The sequence below is a fragment of the Taudactylus pleione genome, unplaced genomic scaffold (assembly GCF_031769625.1).
Source record: "Taudactylus pleione unplaced genomic scaffold, aTauple2 ptg002305l, whole genome shotgun sequence".
Lineage (NCBI taxonomy): Eukaryota > Metazoa > Chordata > Amphibia > Anura > Myobatrachidae > Taudactylus > Taudactylus pleione.
In genome coordinates this window covers 193,314-215,449 of record NW_028286696.1, presented here as the reverse complement: position 1 = coordinate 215,449, position 22,136 = coordinate 193,314, and the positions used below count along the sequence as shown (strand labels likewise).

Sequence of the window (22,136 nt, the reverse complement as noted above, 5' to 3'; positions counted from 1 at the left end):
ACAAACCATTTTAGAATTTTTTTATTTTGATTTACTAGAAACATGAGGAAAAAAATAAATTATAATTACTTTTTTTATATATAATCTTTAGCTACGTCACATGATAAGAGCTGTAAGATTTAGAAAATGGCTTAGGAATATAGAAGGTAATAATAACTAAGGTAGATCAGTAGTTTTTAAGAAGCTTTATAAGGAATCATCCATCCAGCCAATGGCCACTACTCAGACATCCTAAATATTTCCTTTGATAGCAGTAAGGACCATCAATTGCTTATAATCTATGAGATCACTCTCTACTTTTCTATCAAGTAACTCACAGGAACCAATTACAAATCCTTCATCAGTGAGGGTCTTTCTTACATAACTTTCATCATAGTTAAATGCATGTATCCTATCATTACCAACAGTGTAATATGTGATATTTAAGCACCCAATTACAATAAAGTATCCCCCAGGCTTAAGCAACTTTGACATCTTCCTCAGGTTTCTGATGTAATCTTGTTGGTCCTGACAAACCACATCAAGCAACCACGCAGTGACTATACAGTCAGCTTGTGGTAACATTACCGGATCTGAGAGGTTTTCTTTGCTGATGTCAAATTTCACAATGCGTTTAATTGTTTCCTTCAACTTTTCTTCCTTTTCTTGTTCTTCCACACTAAAATAGTTAAACCATTTTATTATATAATATAGCAGATTCAAGTGACAGTGCTGAACTGTATGTTTCACTTCAGTTTCTTATACCACAAAAAACAAAACAAAATGATCTTCTCTAAGAGCATAAACACTTTCCTTGTAACTCTTTATATGCTCTGTATGTGTAAGGTATCTTCATTAATTTTTTATGTTTTATGTCTTTTATGTTCTTTTATGTTTAGAATTACATTTTACCTGATGCCTCCCAGCTCGATAACAATCTTCAATGCATGAGTCCAATCAAAAGCCCCAGTGCGGGTGTTCACCCATTTGTTGAGTTCCATTTTAGTATAAGATAAAAATTACTTATAACAAAAAGATGATGAAGAATGGATCCTATACTGATGTCATTCAAAGTTTCTCCTTTAATACAACCTGCAGGAAAAATTCATATAAGAAAATTGTAACATTCTATAGATTTACAGTGAGATAATGGAAAAGAAAGATAATGAGAGTCCCAGCATTGGTCACATACTGAATCCAATTTCTTGATGCATGTTTCCAGCTGCAATACTGCATATTAAATAAATTACTGGCACTCCGAGAGTTAATGCATTGCTCACAGCTTTGTGAATGACTTAATAGACACAAGGTATAAATGAGATTCCTACAGCCATGCTACAGAGGTCTTCTGCCTCGAACAGCCACCCGTTCTTCTCTTAGAGTGATAGACTCAACGGTACTTAGGATGCTGCCAGGTCTTAAAATTCAGGACAGTAGGAACTTATACAATACTCTGGTGATCACAAATATCTGACTGGAGTATATTAATAAGGGAATATACAGGCACAATAAATATAATTGCTGAAACCACCGACATGTTAACTAAAGATCAAGACTGGTAATATATTGCAAGTAGATGATTAAGCAACAGAGGAGGACATTCATTGTGAATAGCAGGTGTAGCTTGCACATATATTCAACCATGCCACTGGGGCCAGAGGGTATTGCATATAGTGTATATCAATGGGGCCAGAGGGTAGGACAGGTAGTGGATGTCAATGGGGCCAGAGGGTGGGGCAGGTAGTGGATGTCACTGGGGCTGGAGGGTAGGGTGTGTAGTGTATGTTACTAGGGCCAGGGGGTAGAGTGGCCATGAGATAACAGGATGGCTCTATCAGACAGAGGCTACTACAGGCTCTATGTAAAAAAGAAATGCTCTTAAAGCTGGGGAATTGGGGTGTGAGTCTATGGACAGAATGAGACCAAGTCTCTCTTCAATAACACATGGACCTGAGCACTGGTTTCATGGATATATACACCTATGAAAATAAGATCATTAATTCCTTTGTAGCAATGCTGTCACAATGCCCCCCTAAACATACACAGACACCTACCTCTCTGGATAGTCTCCACATTATTTTCTTACCAGCTCTGCTCCACTCCTTACTCTCTTCTTTTCTTCACTGTAGCATCCATATGACTGGTTACCAAACTCCAACAATGGGCAGTGTCAGACCATCATATCAGTTTGTGCTTCCATTACTCCAAACTCACTGTCTGCATTATTTCTGCAGTCAGTTCTGCTTGGGATCAGTGGACTGGGCAATCATGGAGGTCTATATTTAGAACATTTAAAGAAAAGAAAACACTGCCAATCTGCCACGCTTAGCTCCTGCTGCCGGAATTAGCTCCTAGGTTCTCTCCACACCAGGGGAGTTTTAAGAGAGGAGGGGGCCCATGTTCACTCCCCGTGCGGGGCCCCCTCCTCTCTCCCCGGTGGCTGGCAGCCAACTGACGTGGCTAGCCAGCCACCGGAGCCTTAGTAGACTCCGGGCACTAGAGTGTGCCCAGAGTCTACTGTGCATGCGCAGAACGGTGGGAAATGGCCACTTTAGTGCCCAAAGTCTACTGTGCATGCGCAGAACACTGGGAAAATGGCCGACATGGCCATTTTCCAGTGTTCTGAGCTGCGCAGACACCCACCGCAGGACCACGGACAGGTAAGTGTAAAATAATGTGGGTGATACGCCACTGCCCCACACTACACTCCTGCCTGTACACTATAAAGTCACCAATTGAATTGTTCTGTTACCCATAATAACCATGCTATATATCTGAGGCAACAATTTATCCTAAATACACACCTGTTACTAATGCGCTGTGCAGCTTCTCCATAATAAACACCACTCCCTCATCTCTGAATGCACTTTCCGAATCATAGTAACATTTAAGGTGGTCCCTGGAATCCATCCCATGCACATGGTAAAGCTTCAAATTGGATCTGGCTTCCATTCTCTTGTCTTCTGTCACAGATGACGGGATGAGTCTCTGACCTGTATCTGTAGCCTTATAGTAATATATATGGCCGGTCTCTTTATATACAGCAGAATCCTATAGTTATTTACTCTCATTAGAATGTTCTCATACACAGCTGACTATAAAGGTATCACTATGTGCAGAGATCTTATGACAATTACAAGGATTAAATATTTGACCTAACCAGGTGATAATGTCACAGTGATACAATGTGCTGTGGATCATCAGTATTTTGTTTATGTTTAACCCTCTACATTCCATCTTAGCAGGACCCATTAGAAATTTGTCTTCAAATTAAAAAACAAACAGAATTGGGTCAAAGCATATTTTTTCTACTAATATACAGTATATATACAGGGTGGTCTATTAGTGTGAAAACACGCATAAAAAATAAATAAGTAAGGGAATAATAATCCAGTGTCTACACATATGATATGAGAGTGGGGGAAACTTTTTAGGGTATGTCACCAGTATGGTGGCCATCTTGAGATCGGCCATCTTGGATGCAACTCTAATTTTTTAATTGGAAGGTAGTCATGTGACACATTAAACAGATGCAAAATTGTATAAGAAAAACAATAGTGATCTTCTTTTTAATATATTTTTATTTATTCTCCAATGTTAACTTAAAATGTATAGAATATGTTTGAAGTGCTGTCCTCCATGTTGCACTGTTAAGAATATTCTCTTTTCTCATTCCTCATGAACCTTTAACAACTTGTCTGGCTGAATCTATGTACAAGCATCAACAATTTGTTGCTGCAGATGATAACTATCTTGTATCTTCACAGCATAAACACATTCCTATAGGTAACCCTAGAATAAATATATCCAATGGAGTTAAATCTGGGGATCTCTGTGGCCACTGGACTGGACCGCTATGGCCAATCCACCTTTGGAGAAACTGCACATCAAGATACCCCTGACAATGAGTCCATAAAGAGTCCATATATATATATATATATATTTATATATATATATATATATATATAGATGTATTTTTTTGTAATATAGGTTATTAAAATGTACAGAAAAAATGTGATTTAACTGGTAGGAGACTTATAGTGGAAAGCTACAGTGGTTTGTACTGAAGAATGCAGCTGTCAGACTGTGGACTTTCTGGAAGCCCAGACAGACAGTTGGGATTTAAGGAACCCAAAGGTCCTTGCTGACACTTAGGATTTGAAGATGGGAGAGCTTTGCTCATTTAGGAGAGAGGATATAAGAGGTGCCCGTGGCAGTGAATGAGGGATCTGTCTGAGATAGCAAACTATGAATAATCAGCATACCTGCAGTAAACAGAGACCATCGGAGACCGATAATGTCTGAGGTGGTGTGGCGACATGACGCTACAGTGTGACTGAAACTGATCCCAACATTAAGCTACAGTGCAGGGGGGAAACTGAAACTAATCCCAGTAACTATCCCACCCTGTTTCCACTGCAGCCAAGAGGTGGAGGATCGAGTTACAGTAGGCAGCTGGTGGAGAGGGATTGTGAGGGGCTGAAGATCAGCCTCCTGAGATGGAGCAGAAGGTAGGAGAATGGAACATGCAGAGTAGATAAGCCATGATAAGCAGAGTAGATAACACCAGTAAGGAACTGCCACTGTGCGATTGCTGGCAGCAGTGACCAGGAGGACTCAGGTGCAACTGATAACTCCTGAGGCAGTGATATCACTGCAGCTAAGTTGGACTGATCACATGGGCTACTGATGAGGGGCTGAGACAGAGGTGCTGGTGATTCCTATAGAGAAGAGCAGGACCTGGTCACTATCCAGGAAATCAGGGCTGCAAAATCACCTCATATTTGGTCAGACACTTGAGATGAAATTCAGGGGGAAACCCAGAAATATTAAGTATCCCCCAGTTGTAATATGGACGGATTGCAGCAGATAACTTTACTATCTGCTGTGGTCCCTCCTTTCCAACAGCAACGACAGATGGCATTGTGCTGCATTAATCTATGGGCTACACTTCGCATTCCCGACAATGGCTGCTGTGCATGTGTAGTCTGTAGACCATGCATGCTCAGGAGTCCTGAGAAGGAAGTGAAGAAATCACTGATGCGGTGTCTTCACTCTGAACACATCACAGGGACAGGCTCTTTTACTTACATCTCAGTGCTATCATCACATACTGCAATGCAATCATGGGCGCTAATATCACACCCAGATCATTGTGTATGCGATTATTGATAAATGGGCCCCACAGAGTAGTATTATAGATGCACTAGTGTCCTGATGATATAATTCAGTGACAGGCCTCTCACCTAAGAGTATACATAGAGACTTCATCCAATTAGCACATTTTCTGACAGTGAACCAGTAACAATTGAGCAATTCTAAGTTTAAAACTGGAAAAATATATAGTCGTAAGCAGGTGACAGCCTTTGTGAATACTGCAGCTACTCAGAGACTGACATATAGTTATGCAGAGTCTATTTTCCTTGGCTAATGCCACAAGTAACAAACTTTATATTAAACTAGTGGAGTCATAACATCAGAATTTGAGTATTACTGCAAGCAAGGAACACCTTAAAGTACTGTTTACCAGTAATAGAAACTATGGCCCTGATTCAGAGCTGGACGCTCTGATCAGAGCGCTCGCTCTGAATCAGGGCCCTCCACCATTAAAATGGAGCGTCCTCCTGGACACTCGTATAGCTGTGGGTCACCACCCACAGCCTATACGAGCGTGCAAAAAGATGGTCGCGATGGTCTTGACCATCGCGACCATCAGACTTGCGAGGGAAACCCTGCCATCGGGTTTCCCAGCCGCAAGCCCAGGAGTGATTTTGGCTCTATCAGAGCCAAAATCACTCCCACTGACATCACTAGTGATGTTAGTGGGGCCGGCTTCAGACGGTAGGCGTTCCCATGGGAACGCCTCCGTCTGGCAGGCATGCCCCCAGGCACGCCCACCAAAGGGGGCGTGCTGTCAATCAACATCGACAGCATGCCCCCTTTGGTGCGAGACCCCGAGCGATGGAAAGCCCGTCGCTCGCCGGGTCTCGTGCATGCACATGACGGAGCTCCCTCCGTCGTGCGCATGCACAGTGGGGAACATCGACCAACTTGCGAGCGTACTGCCGCTCGCGAGTGGGTCTGAATGACCCCCTATATCATAACACTGGTATAGCCAACTTATCTATAAGTCACCTCATCTGTGTCAGACACTTTCAACAGTGCATATTTATCTCGTTAGTTTGTTGCAAAAGAGTACGCTACATGAACATGAGTCCTATTCTACAAAGAAAGTGCACTACTGAAAGAGTGGCCATGGGTAGTGTGTAGCCAAAATCTTTTTACCTTGTAAAATTCTAATTTCTTTAGGCACTGTGGGTAGTTGGAAAGCTTAGTTAGAGGGGTATAAATGCATGCATGTTGTGAGGGTTATATAATAATTGTCAACTTGAACATTCATTGTACTTGTTTATTAAAGTGTACACTATTATTTTTTTATTGAGACAAAGGGCCAAATGTAATAGGGTTCGAGTTAAAGTAAAAATCCAACTCGCACCTTCTCACATTTTTTGAAGATGCGAGTTGGTGCCGGGACTCGCAAAATGTAATAGCGTGTAAAGTTTTGAGCTCGGGGCTAATATATTATGTGAATCTGTGCGAGTTTTTCCCTATGTAAACTCACACCTTTTAATATGACTGAGTTAACAGTTATATCAGTGAGATCTGTGGAGGCTTCTGTCTGTGTGTTTTAAACAAAAAGATGTGCACTCCCTCCCCAGAAGCATAACCAGCCCCTGACTCTGTACAGCAGGTGCTAGTTTTTAAAATACAGGGGCCAAAATGTGTAGGGGGGCCCTGTATTTTAAGCACCAGGCTATTTAAAGTAGGGATTTGCACTGGACCATTTTTGCTGGGTTTGGATTTGGCTCTGATTCGTCGTCCGGATTTGGATTTGCCAAACCTGCTGTGATTGGCTGTGGATTGGATTTGGATTTTTTACAAAAATTGATAAAAAAAGGCTAAAATCACAAAATTTTACCTTTTTTTTTCCTAGAGTATTAATAACCTCAATAATATTTCCAGTCATTTACAGTCAATTTAGACCACCTTACACCTTATAATATTGTTTTCACCATTATTGGCCAATGGTTGCTGTGAGCTGACTGGTTACTAAGCGACAGAGCAGCAGCACAGATACCACAGTTTAAAGCACACATATGAAACATTGCCACACAGCAGTTGCAGAAATGAAAGGAAGTGCAAGATGGAATTGTCCTTGGGTATTATGTTGGATATTAAAAGGACATGCACACTTTAACAAATCAAGCACTTCAGCGACATGGACTTCCACTTTTGTGGCTGAAGTGCTTGGTTTGTTTGGACCCCCACAAACAACAAACAAGCTACCAATCGGCTTAAGGCAACGGCTCTACAGTGGCAAGATGTCATCATCATTGCCATCGTCACCCTCATCGGTGTGTACATCATCCTCACACAATATTAATTCATCCCCGCTGGAATCCACTATTACAGAAGACTCTGTACTGTGACGTAATTGTCGGGAAAGGTCTTCCTCGTGGAATATCCAGTTCATTTATATGAACATCATCTTTTCCACATTTTGAGGAAGTAACTTCCTATGCCGTTTGCTCACAAGGTTCTCAGCTGTCCTGAAAACTCTCTCTGAGTACACACTGGAGGGTGGTTAGCTTAGGTAATGCAAAGCCAGTTCGTACAAGGGCCTCCAAATTGCCTTTTTTTCCTTCCAGTTCTCGAAGGGACTCTGTGACATGTTTATTTTTATGGTGTCATGAAAATAATCCTCCACTATTCTTTGGATGGTGATCGTATCAGATGGAGTTACACTAGAGGTGTCATTAACATTGGGCAATTCTTTTAGACCCGACCAGATGTCAAAATGGTGGTTTGACTTATCTGCGTCACCACTAGGTCTTTTGTGAAAGCTATTTTCCATTGTTTAAATATTTTATTTTCTAATGCTGGTTGAAAGCTCAGATTTCCCTCAATCTTCACATATCTAGAAAAATGTGAATTTCTTTTTAGCTTCTTATTAATCTCACACCACGATGTATGTGTGTCCCTACAAATCACATTTGTCAATATTTGAAGAGGAATATGTTTTTTTGGAGTATGTATTAATGCACTAAGTGTATAGAGTTTTAGCATTTCTTGTTCAATCTTGCTATTTGTATTTCCTTATCTAATAACCAATTTATATCTCATATGAACTGCTCTAACAAATCCCAAGATATCAGGTAATGCAAAGCCTCCCTCTCATTTTTTAATTTTTAATGTAGCTATAGATATCCTGGGTTTTTTCCCTTCCCATAAAAATTTTGAAAATAATTTTTCACATTTCTTACTATCTTTTTTTGTTATCCTGATTGGTAACATTAGAATAACATCTTTTATTACTGCAGCTCTTCCCAATAACAACAATGGTAATTTTTTCAAAGTTTCTAACTGCATTTTTTTTTGCTTTGATTATTAAATCGTCATTTGCTTTATACATGTCTTGCAATGGATACGTTATATTTATCCCCAAATACTGTATATATATATATTTTTTTATATAATTTGAAATGGATATATTTCCTGTAACATTTCTGCATTGATGTGCACTTGATTTAATAGGAGTAGTTGCAACTTAGCTGTATTAATTTTAAAGCCTGTGAATGTACCAAATTCTTAAAATTAGTCTTAATATCACTGGAATAGTTTTCTTTGGATTCATTATAAACAGTAGCAAGTTGTCTGCAAACAATGCTATTTTTAATTCTATTTGGTTATTTTTTATGCCTGTAAAATCTTCCATCTTCCTCAAGGCTACTGCCAAAGGCTCAATAGCCATTGCAAATAGCAATGTAGATAAAGGACACTCGTCCCTCTTTGTATCATTATCTCCTCTGATATATACCCATTACTTGCTATTTTACACATGGGATCTGTATATATTGTGGATATCAACTTACCAAAATTTTCTGGGAACCCAAATTTTCTCATTGTTACATATAGATGGTCCCATGCCACTAAATCAAATGCTTTTTCAGCATCTTCCGTCAATATAAATTGTGGTTCTATTTTTCCCAACCCCTGTATCCATTGCAATGCTGACATTACTTTCCTTACATGTCCTACTGAATGTCTTCCTTTAATAAATCCTGTCTGATCACATTCTATTATTTTTGGAAGTATGGTTTTTATTCTTATAGTATTTTTGAGAATATTTTGTAGTCTATATTTAATAATGAAATTGGCCTGTATGAACTTGGTAGTTATAAATGTTTTCCTTGTTTTGGGATTACTATTACAAAAGCATCGTTAAAATATTTTGGGATAGAACATGTGGTGATTATTTCATAAAAGGCCTTGTAAGTGACTCACATATTCTGTCTTTCAAGATCTTAAAGTATTCATCAGACATCCCATTGGGTCCTGGAGCTTTCCTCGCTTTTAGTCTTGTTATTCCTACTCTCACCTCTTCCTCCGTTATTGGTGCATATAATTTACTTTTTATTTCATTATCTACAGTATCTGTGGTAGTCTTACTCTCTCCCAAAATGACTCTATATATTGTATCTATTATTTGCTTTGTATATATTCCTTTGTAGAATGATCTACAACCTCCTTTCCATTTTTAGTATATACACCATCACTCTTCCGAAGATGTGTAATCGTAGATATTTTTTGCAAACTTCGAAGGAGGTTAGACATTAGTTTTCCTGTTTTTTTACCCACTGTATAAAATTTATATTGTCTGTTAAATTAATATCTTTCCTCCATTTTAATAAATATTTCCTCATAAAACACTATAGCCTCTTTATATTCCCTTCTCGTTTCCTGGAGTTGATTTCAGCTTAAACTTATGAAATGCTTCCATTAAAGTCTCTCTAGCCCTCTTATATGTCTGTGTTAATTATTTTCACTTTTTAGATGCATAATCTATTATCCTCCCTCTTATTACTGCTTTGGATGCTTGCAAAAAGTTTAATGCGTTTTCATTATAGGACTGAATATTATTCATCTTGTACTCTTCCCAGAAATTTTCTCTCGCTTTTCTAAATTGTATTGATTGTAACAAATATGATGGAAATCGCCATTGTTTATATCCACCTTTATCTATCTCCGTTTATACTTGCACGCAAATCAAAGTGTGGTCAGATATACAAATTGGTTCAATATTCACTTATATCTCCTTCAAAACTAACTCCTCTGCCATTAATATACAGTACAGTATAATCTATCAGTGACATTGTACAATGCGCCGCCGAAAGACATGTATAGTTCTTTACAAAAGGATTCTGAGCTCTTCAAACATCTACCAGCTTTAACTGATCCATCAGATATGACATTCCCATCTTTGGGAGGGAACTCACCCTCCTAGATCTAGAATTTGTTTCTAAATACCTAGATACAATTAAGTTGAAATCACCTCCAACCAGGGGCGGATTGGCCCTTACCTTTAGTGGGGAAAATCCCTGTAGGCCGTTTGGTCTGTGGGGCCGCTTTTCAACTGTGGCCCCGCCCCCCGAATGCGTCACCCGGCTGTAATTTTTTTTTTGCAGCATGACAGGCAGCCCGGTTGTTAGCTTCTGTGGCCTGCCTCTATCACGAGAAGAGGCTTTGCTGAATGGAGTTATGTTAGACACCGGGTGCCAGCACGTGACCTGGTGGGAAGAGTGTTTAGGCACTGGTCCATGGCCAGTGGCATGTGGGGTAAGTAAGCAAGCCAAGCAGCCAGCCAGGGCCCTGTCACTCCTGTCCCATCTTTGCTTGCCCTATCACCTCTTTCCTGGCCCGGTCACCCCTCTTTCCTGTCCCCTCTATTCTGTCTTGGCCCTGTAATCTGTGTCTCCTTTTTCCTTGCCCTGTCACCTCTATCCTAGCCCCTCTGTCCTGATCCTGACCCTATCACCTCCATCCTGGCCCTGTTACTTCTGTCCTGCCCCTGTCACTGCTGTCCTATCCCCACTATCCTGTGCCTGTAAGCTCTTTCCAGGCCCTGTCACCTCTTTCCTCTCCCTGTCACCACTCTCTCCTGTCCCCTCTGTTCTGTCTTGGCCCTGTCTCCTGTGTCCCCTCTTTCCTTGCCCTGTCACCTCTATCCTAGCCCCTCTGTCCTGGCCCTGTCCCTGTCACCTCTATCCTATCTCTGTCATCTCTGTCCTGGGGCTGGACTGGCTGGCTGCCTGAGTGACTTACATGGGCACCTAATGGAAGTGGCTGATAGGAGAGATCTGTCTCATGGGGGAATGTCTGGTGGGGGAAATTATTGATGATCTGAGAGGGGGGGTTATTCTGTAATAAGAGAATATGATCTCTGTGTGGGGGGAATGCCTGGGGTGGGGGGAATTTATGATGATCTACGGGGGGGTGTTATTCAGTAATAAGGGTATATGGTCTGTGTGTGGGGGAGGGGGGCTATTATGTGCTAGGGAAGGAGGATGGTGCTCAAGAGTAGCAGGATAATGGCACTGGGGAGATGCAGCATGATGGCATTGGGGACACCCAAGGCGATGGTGCTGGAGACACACAGAAAGGACTGCTGATACTATTAGAAGAAAAGACTGGGGGACAGCAATCTTCAGTAAGACAACAATTCTAATGACACCATATTACTGATGGAAATGGAACCAAATTAGCATATATATTTTATTAATATAAATTGTTTAATAAGGGAAACTCACATTTGTCCTGCCCTAAAACTTCTTTTACTATCTGGTTGAACCTCTGTTGCATGATGACATTTTCTTTATTACCACACAAACAGGCAGCTTCCAGACCATGTGATCTCCTGCATGAATAGTAAATACCAACTTAAGACACTGTCTGTTCAGGGAGGATACATTTCTTCAAGGTTCCCTTGTTGCAGAGAAATCATGTAGGTAAGAAAATGCTCATTCACAAGCTTACTGTGCTTATTCACTAGAGAGAGGGACTGGGGGGATGGCTATCAGCTCCTGGAGCTGTGGGCATGCCCCTAGCATGACAAAAATGGGGGGGAGTGGGTTGCAGGCATGGCATTTCATATTAGGCCACACCCCTTCCACAAGGCCACACCCACTTTTAGGTCCCGCGCCATAGGCTCGCACACATAGGGCCACTTTCTGAGTTTTTTTCCAGGGCCACTTTAAATTCCCAATCCGCCCCTGCCTCCAACAAACATAGGCATTGATATATATGGACACAACTTAAATATGAGTGTTCTAAAGAATTATCTTGTATAAACATTTGGAGCATATAAATTGCATAGCACCATTTTACTTTGTGCTATTCTACAATTAAATATCTTCCTCCTCAATCCTCCTCACTCAGCATTTCTACTTGTTGATCATTTCTCTTAAGAATAAGCACCCCCCTTGCCTTTGCATTATATGGTGCTGATGCTATCACTTTCCATCCCAATATATTTAACTTTACCACTTCTGATTGAATTAAATGTGTCTCCTGCAATAACATTATGTACAAACCTGTCTTTTTACCATACTTTAAAAATGTTTTCCTTTTCACCGGAGAGTGTATTCCTCCAACATTCCATGATCCTATTTTAATATGACCCATACTCACAATTATTTTTATACCTCGGGAGTAGTTCGAATTCCTTGTAAACCATTTTACATGAAAAATAGACATATTTAATATTTTCCATAAAAACTCATACATATCTCCATCATTCTGTTGAATCGTGCAACTGAACCTTTAGTACATTCCTTCCTATAAACCTCTAAGATTCACCTGCCTAGCACCTCTAAGACAAAACCTGCCTATACCTCCTAAAACCATAAGGTGTCGCTAATTAGCGCTGTGTTTTAAATATACCATTAATAAGACTCTAAGACAGTGGAATAGCGGTCCAACGCGCTAAAGATTATTATTCATTTAAAAGTACAGATGTTACCACGCTATGATCTAACAATGAGCGCAATCTAAATTGTACAAACATTTAGGTCATAAGGTACAGTCAATACATACGCGTGCGCTCTGGGACCAGATACCGGCATCAGTAATGAAACCTTCGTCGAAACAGCATAACAGGACCACTGCATAGTGGCATCTCGTTTCAGAGCACTCACATATATACCCGCACTGGGATAAGCAATACAATAGAATACGTTGGCAGGTTCTCATTGGTTCCTCTTCTTGCTTCTTCCGTTACGGTACAATTCATAGGTCAGTGCAAAGACTCAAACCAGCCTCTAACAGCCTGATTGTGTCCACTTTCCCGCTGCATAATAAATCTAGTCTAAACTATGGCATACAACATTTCAAGGAGTTATTCTCTCTATCATTCATATTTCATAGCCGCATGTTCTGATCTCCTCACCGATGCCACCGGAACGCTGTGGGAAAAGAGTAGATCAGTACGGCACCAATCACGGTCCATTTGCCATTTACTAAACCATAGTTACAGAAAACATTCATTTCTTCATATGCTGACATTGCGATTAAACCAAATAATAATCATTCCTTTCATGCTGCGGGACCATTGCTTTTAAATGTGTCTGCGGGGAGAAATGACATTAAATTGTGTTGTGCGTTTGAGGGTTTGTGGGGCACTTAGCGACCAGCACTAAGTTGGAAAGGCTTCTGTGTATGTGTGTGAGCATGCCTGTATGGGTTTGGGAAAGATCACTAAAAAGCTGGCTGTGCGTCTAAATAGCTATTTTGCGTTGTCCTATGTTTAATATGAAGTGCAGGGAAAACACCACTACTTTGCTACTGCTCAAATATGTTTGTGGTGATTTTAATGTGTTGCAAAGTTATTTTATGTCTGCTAAACACCGTCGGTAGGTGTTTGGGGAAGATTGTGAAAAAGCTGTTCGTGCTACTTTTTAGCAACTTTGGTACTTTTCAAATATAAGTCTGTGATGATTTTAATGTGTTGGAAAGTTATTTTATGTCTGCTAAACACCGTCGGTAGGTGTTTGGGGAAGATTGTGAAAAAGCTGTTCGTGCTACTTTTTAGCAACTTTGCGTTGTGAGTAGCAAAATTGCTACTTTTAGCAATTTAGCACTGTGGATTGTGTACTATGTATTTTTGACAAAATGGCGCTTGTGTAAGCTTTCTTTTCTAAAATGGAGTCTTGCTGCCATTCACAAGATGGTGTCTTGAGGCCAGTCGCAAAATGGCGTCGTCGCGATTACATTTTAAACTGAACTTGTCTCAGATAATTATTCAGCTTCGACAATTCATACATACTATTTCCATTAGTACCTTCTCACGGTCTAAGACTATACTTTATCTTTCAACTTCCTTCTTTTTTCTTTTTCCTTACTTTCCTTTATAGCTCTTATTAAATATATAGGCTTCCGTACTGGCTCAAGCAATCTTTTCCAATTTCCCCTCTCACCCGGCTTCTGTTTCAGGCTAAAGCCACTTCCATACTAGGGGAGTCTCAGTAGTTTCTCAGTCCGGTCCTCAGATGAACAGCCGCTGGACCATCTCCTCCAGGCCTCTAACACCCTCCGGGCAAGTCCTGTGTCGAAGTCGAATAATTGCATGCGACCGCACTTCAACTGTTATGGGACAATTTGGTTGTCCGTTGTCCGATTTATGTTGGCACAATCCATGATGCACCATTGCGTGCGCACGCAGCCAGTGTGCGTACATATCCACACATTCACACAACACTAAATAGCAAATAATATACAACACTCTCACACTGACAAACACAATATTCATGCAGGGTTTAGTTTGTAATGAGAAACAGCTTCTGTATAACTGTCTGAGAAAAGTAATTAAAAAATATATACAGCAGGATACTGTGAGTGTTCTACATATAAATTGAGAAGCCCCGCATACAGACAAGTATGGCTGTGGCAATTGAAATATAACCCTTTCACTGATATGCACAATTGAATTTGTCTGAATGAGAAGTTAGGAACAATGGTCGGAGGTTTGCTTAAGAAGTACTGACAAGTGTATTCTAAATAGGCAGAGGAAACCTTTGAATTAGCTATCAGACGAAGTGGCAATGGCAGTCAGCTGGAGGTCTCCACCCTGCTTGAAAGTGAACCTCACTGCTTGCAACACCTTGCACTGTAGTTTTAAAATATGTTAGAAAGGGATAATAAATATATTAAATCCATCATAAATACACTGAATTGCATAACACACACACACACATAGACTTACATACATAACACACATTAAATAAAACATATAAAGATATCAAAGCACAAAACACATAGAGGGGTATTGAATATGAAACGTAAACCTCGCTGTCGAAGTTTTTGCTGCACATCGGAGCTTTTGCCAGCGAAAAAGTATCGCGCGCGCTCCCGATTATACCCGTATTCAATATGAAATCAGCGAAAACGGCACACGGCGAATGTGAAATCAGCGAAAACTTTGCTGATTTTTGGGGAAATCACCCTAACACCCCCAAAAATTTGCTCTAACATTGGGGATCACTCTGGATACCCCCGATTAGCCCTGCAGGAGGTTTTGGGGGTCTTTAAACTGGCTCAATAGCTGCTATTTTGGGGATTTGGGAAGGTGGTGAAGAATAGTATTTAGAATTTTTTTTGGCTGAAAATAAGTAGTCCCAGCAAATTTGGGGTACTTGAAAATGGGGGTGAGCATATTTATAACATAAGTTGTAAGTGATATAGTGATTATATTAATAGACTCACATATTATTGTGCATAAAGTTAATTATTTATTTATTCAAAATCAAAATTCAAAATTGTGAAAAGTAAAAAAAGTGAAATAAAATATATTTTAAAAACCCACCAGATGATTAATTAATTTGTATCATAGTATATTAATTAATAAATAACATAGTTAAATATATAAAATGCTACAGCTATTTCTTTTAGTAATGTTCTCTATTAGAAGATATTTATTTATTGAAAGGTATCCATCATAATTTGGTTTATAAAAATGCTCCAAAATTAATATATTCATTAAGTCCTTCTGGATTAAGGCCTCCCAATTGATAGGTCCATTTACTCTCTCTACGTAACAGTTCCTGTGTTAAGTCTACACCCCTAATACCCAAATTAACTTTTTCAATGCCAAAAATTTTTAAGAATTTGGCATCATTCTGATGGAAGTCATGAAAATGTCGGGCAACAAACGTAAATTTTTTCTTTTTCATTAAATCAGAGATAGAGTTACTAATGTTGCCCACATGTTCCAAAGTTCTTGGCATGTACTAATGTTGGATCCCGATCTTGCAATAAATTTGAAACCGAGAGTACAGATGTCATGGAGAAGGACACGAAATCTCAAAGACCACTTAGTACATAGCCATTTTACCAAGAGGAATAAAAAACAACTGAAAGTAACTGGATCATTTAAATGTGGGGGATGTAAGGCATGCCAATTTATGAGAAGGACTTTGGAATTTAAAGATAAATTCAATAAAGTACATAAAATTAAAGATTATATTAACTGCAATACTTCAGGAATTATTTATTGTATTAAATGTCCCTGTGAGAAGAACTATGTTGGCATGACAACGAGACCCTTTAAACAAAGAACTTTGGAACATGTGGGCAACATTAGAAACTCTATCTCTGATTTAATGAAAAAGAAAAAATTGACGTCTGTTGCCCGACATTTTCATGACTTCCATCAGAAGGATGTCAAATTATTAAAAATTTTTGGTATTGAAAAAGTTCATTTGGGTATTTGTTACGTAGAGAGAGTAAATGGACCTATCAATTGGGAGGCCTTAATCCAGAAGGACTTAATGAATATATTAATTTTGGAGCATTTTTATAAACCAAATTATGATGGATACCTTTCAATAAATAAAATATATTTTATTTCACTTTTTTTACTTTTCACTATTTTGCACTTTGATTTTGAATAAATAAATAATTAACTTTATGCACAATTATATGTGAGTCTATTAATATAATCACTTTATCACTTACAACTTATGTTATAAAGTACGTTGTTAACAATATTATAGATCTAAATATTAATTGGATCATGTAATATCATTTATTTTTGCCATTGCACCTTTATTGTTATTTTTTAAAATAGATAATGATATTAAGATTATTAATTCATAATGTTAATTAAGTTTTCACCAAGTTTTGGTTACACACTTATAAATCCCACATTTAGATTATTAATTATAATAGTCATATAATACAGTAACATCTTTTCTAATTAAAAAAAGGGTATCAGAATAATTTTGATATTTATCGAGGTCTCATGAGATCCTCATTGCCCTCTCTACTATTGATTTAAATTTTCCATTTATTATTTTTGTTTGGACTCGAGGATAGAGCCTTTACTATGTAACACACTTTGCTTGGAGGAATTAACTGTCAATCAATCAAGATAACGATGATTGGTTATGCACTTGTTTAAAAGGAGAGGCAACCCGCAATACGGGTTGGCCCCTATGACTAAGCCACTGGCGAAACGCGCGTTAGGGTAGGGAGGACACGCTACTTGGCGTCTCCTCCGTTTTAAGAGACAAAACCTATGTTGTATTGAAAAGTTTATTTCACAAGATACCGCTGAATACTCTTTAATATTGTCAATATATGTGGAGCATGTAGTATGATACAATGTCGTTGATTAAGATGGAAAGTTTCACATTATATTGAGAGCAGAACCTGCACAGCCTGTCATCCTTTATATACTGTTTACTATAAGCGAGAATCATTTACCACTATGCAATATCGCTAAGTGAAGTGATCATACAACCTGTCACCTTTTATAACAATACAAGCGAGAATTATTTACCACTATGTAATATCGCTAAGTGAAGTGATTACACTGGAGACGGGATTCAATTGTATACTTATATGTAAAAAGACACTATCAGCGTGTGGGGATTATCCGGATACATACTTGCCAATTAAAACACACGTGGCAGTGAAAGCTGAATATATGATAATCAACTTTCAGTATGCAGCGCTGTGGATGATACAACTCATATCAACTTAAATACATTGTATATTATAGTGTCGTTGATTTAAATAAAAAGACTCATAATTTACTGAGAGCTGAACCTACATAGCCTGTCATCATCTAATATAAACGAGAATCATCTGCTATTATGCAATATCGCTAAGTGAAGTGATCATGATAGATATTATTCGGAAGACAGGGTTCATTTTGCATATTTATATCTGATAAGACACTATCAGCTTGTGGGCATTATTCAGGTTCATTTTTGCCGATTAAAACACACGTGACAGTGATAGCCGAATACAGGATAATCAGCTTTCAATATATAGTGCTGTTGATGATACAACTCACATTAACCTAATATATTGTATATCATATTAAAAAGGAGCTTATATTGCTCATCATTTGTGATAATATTTCTTTCATTATATAGGGGTTATCTGAAAGCAACACTGCTGAAATAGATATAGGCAGTGACGAATATTAAATCTCTACTATTTCTATTCAAACTATTGATGTGAACAAATGAAACTACTTACCAACACCAACATATGATGAATACATACAATATACCACTGCTGTATATGATTACACATTTGAGACAGTATAATGTGAGAGGATAAAATGTGTTAATAATTTATACACAGCAATAGTTGTATTCAGCAACCTAATAGGATATCGTAGATTTATGAGCTACTGATCCAAACAAATGATGAGCTCTGCAATCTGTGAAGGAGGTGACATCATAATAATATATTGTCACAGGATATGCAAATAGGAGTAAATTCATTAGTTGGTATTTATACTGATAAATAAAGTGACAATAGACTGATGTCATTTATTATTTTCAATGAAGTATGCGGACAATATAAGAACTAATAGAGAAATAATACACATAATAGGTTCTTGTCAATATTTTTAATCACTTTATTTTCTTATACACATTTTTTTACATATTTCGCCTTAATAAAAGTTATGTTTTAATATAGAATCCAGTCTCTCATTGCATTATATTTATACATTTACTGAATATAATCTGTGTGTGCCCGCTATGAGAATACTTCTTTCTTTATTTGGTTTGAGTCATGTTATGTTTATTCTCTAGTGCACCTCCCCGAAATATTGAATTATATTCAAAGATTGTGTAACAATTTAGGGGAATATATTAATAAATAATATAAATTCCTATGCGGATATTTCTTTACTTAATTTGACTATTTTTCTGAGGACTTTCCTCAGATACATATCGAGCACGAAACTTTAGTAATAATCTATACAATACAGAAATTATATATGAGTAGACTGGTTTTGTTAATTGGAGAATTTTGAAGTGCATAACCTCATCTTTAATTATGGCTACATTTAGTCTTAGTACTGAATTATCAATATGGAGAGAAAAATGGAATGAAGAACTTGGCTCTATCTTCACAGATGACACAGATCACAACATAATTCATAATAGCACATGGGAGGAAGATTTGATACAACTCAAGAGATTGTTGCACAAACAAACCAGTACATGGTGGGATATGACAACTTTTGAGACATATGTGTAACAAAAACTTATTCCCTGGGGATTAAGACCACGCTTATTCCCAGCCTATGAATTAAATACTGAAAGTCTGAAATTGGAATGGGAAGAGACCCTCAAAAAATGTTCCAATGAGTTGATGTTGATTCTAATAAAACACGATAACCTTATTTTAGATCAATGCTCTAGAGAAATTGATTGTATTAGCAACAAATTAAAAACATATGAACAAGAAACTAAATTTCAAAAAACATTTGAGAGATATAAAATAGACCTGGCTGATTATGAAGAAACTATTAAGGAAAGAAAGAAAAATAAATTTCAGAGAGATAGAAGAGATTACGCAACATGTAATATCTTCAAATAGCCACGTCAAAATCCCAACAATAAGAGAAATGTAAATCTTCTAGAGAGATATTCTTCCTCTGATTTAGAATCTTCGGGAACAGAAGATATTCGTGATAATCCACTTGAGAGAATATCAGATATTAGACAGAGAGATTTTTTAGATCTCCCTTTGGGACCTCCTTTAGATCTAAGACCTCAAAGAGGAAGAACAGGAGGGGGAAGAAATACAAGGAACCAAGGGAGATGGGAAAATCAGGATACCCCAAGATATCAAAAACAAACACAGAGAAGATAATTAATTTTGATTCTGATAAAGCACATGAATCAGCATTAAGAGTCATTAACATCTCAGAAAAGGTCTTAACAGACCAACAAATTAATTTACTCAGTAAAGGACTTTCCATTTCTCCCACTGGTCATCTTGATAGATTTAAATGGGTGAAGGATGTGAGACTTTTTGGAAGGAAACTTCTGCTAAAAAAAATTTTCTCCACAAGATCTGTGAGAGATAGGTCCCTATCCTCACATGAAATTGATATGGAATCTGAAGGAAGTAATTTCTCTGCTGAAGAACAAGATGCATTAACAATATTAGAAGAATTGGCTGAGGAATCTAACAATATGAATAAAATGAACAGGCCTATTTGTAGAAATAAATCCAGGTTTTTTCCTCAACCCAATATATGTCCTGAGGTTACCACTTATATGAATTTGGTTTCAAAAGATTTGGATTCTCTATATGAGAAGAGCCGTATGAAACCTGGGTTCAATAATATCACATATGAGGAAAGGAATATCCTCAAGGAAATGGAAAAATGGGAAGATGTGGTAATTAAGCCCTCTGACAAGGGGGGCAATATTGTTATCTGGGATAAAGATAAATATACACAGGAAGCTATGAAACAACTACTTGATCCCTCATGTTATAAGATACTTACTCTTAATCCCATGGAGAATTTTCAGACAATATAACCACATTATTCATAATGCCTTTGATGAAGGAACCATTTCTAAAACAGAATATGAATTTTTGAAGGTAGATAACCCAGTAATACCAACATATTATTTACTTCCCAAAATTCATAAGAATGAAACTATGCCTCCAGGATGACCAATCGTCTCGGGTATCAAAAGCCTAACTGAAAAAGCCAGTATATTCCTGGACACCCATTTGAGGAAATTCGTAACTGAATTACCCTCTTATACGAAAGACACCATGGACGTTTTGCAGAGAATTGAGGGTGTCTATATTGGAACAAACACCTGGTTAGTAACTTGTGATGTGGAGTCACTGTATATTAGCATTCAACATGAAATAGGACTTCAATTTGTTAGATTCTTTCTAGAAATGGAAGGGATGAACATTTTTGGAGAATTTTTGTTGCAACTTTTGACCTTTGTCCTTACCAATAACTTCTTTGTCTTTAACGACCAATTTTTTCTCCAGCTGAGGGGCACAGCGATGGGGCAGCATGTGCCCCCACATATGCTAATATTTATCTCGGCTGGTGGGAGAGACATATGGTATTCAATGATGAGAATGAAAAATACACAAAAAATTTCTATTGTGGATGTGCTATATAGACGACATTCTTATATTATGGGAGGGTCCTGAAGAGGAGTTGAAGGAATTTATTGACATTCTAAATTCCAATGAACTCAATTTAAAACTTACTACGGAAATGAGTCATCAGGAAATACATTTTATGGATTTGAAAATACAAGTAGCAGAGGATGGCCAACTGGTCACTGATCTGTTCAGGAAACACACTGCAACCAATAGTGTATTGCACCATAGTAGTTCTCATTTTCCATCTATTCTGAGAGGTATACCTAAGGGCGAGTTTATGTGTGTTAAACGCAATTGCTCTAATCAAACACAATATCAGATGAGATGTTAGGAACTTAGTCAAAGACTGATAGACAGAGGATATAGCAAAAGAGCCATTAAAAAGGCGAAATATGAAGCAGATCAAAAAAACAGACAACAACTTATATATCCCAAAAAAGAGAGTAGAGGAAGAATCCACAGAAGTAAGATTTAATGGTGATTTTTGTCAGGAGTGGAAGGAGATCCAATCAGTATTACAAAAACATTGGCATGTACTAATGTTGGATCCCGATCTTGCAATAAATTTGAAACCGAGAGTACAGATGTCATGGAGAAGGACACGAAATCTCAAAGACCACTTAGTACATAGCCATTTTACCAAGAGGAATAAAAAACAACTGAAAGTAACTGGATCATTTAAATGTGGGGGATGTAAGGCATGCCAATTTATGACAAGGACTTTGGAATTTAAAGATAAATTCAATAAAGTACATAAAATTAAAGATTATATTAACTGCAATACGTCAGGAATCATTTATTGTATTAAATGTCCCTGTGAGAAGAACTATGTTGGCATGACAACGAGACCCTTTAAACAAAGAACT

General features: G+C 38.0%; 1 protein-coding gene across 1 annotated transcript; it reads right to left on the bottom strand.

Annotated features, from left to right (window-relative positions):
• Positions 1-231: 231 nt before the first annotated feature.
• On the bottom strand, positions 232-980 carry LOC148431388 (nicotinamide N-methyltransferase-like). The gene is made up of 2 exons (XM_088466033.1): positions 892-980; positions 232-658 (listed from the first exon to the last, which is right to left on the bottom strand). The coding sequence occupies exons 1-2, from the start codon at positions 978-980 to the stop codon at positions 232-234; spliced, it is 516 nt and encodes a 171-aa protein (XP_088322159.1).
• Positions 981-22,136: the final 21,156 nt, after the last annotated feature.

Bases quoted from the DNA above. Each gene is read 5' to 3' on its own strand.
- LOC148431388 (XM_088466033.1), bottom strand. From the start codon at position 980: ATGGAACTCAACAAATGGGTGAACACCCGCACTGGGGCTTTTGATTGG. The intron at 659-891 runs GTAAAATGTAAT...TAACTATTTTAG, and splicing joins ATCGAGCTGGGAGGCATCAG to TGTGGAAGAACAAGAAAAGG.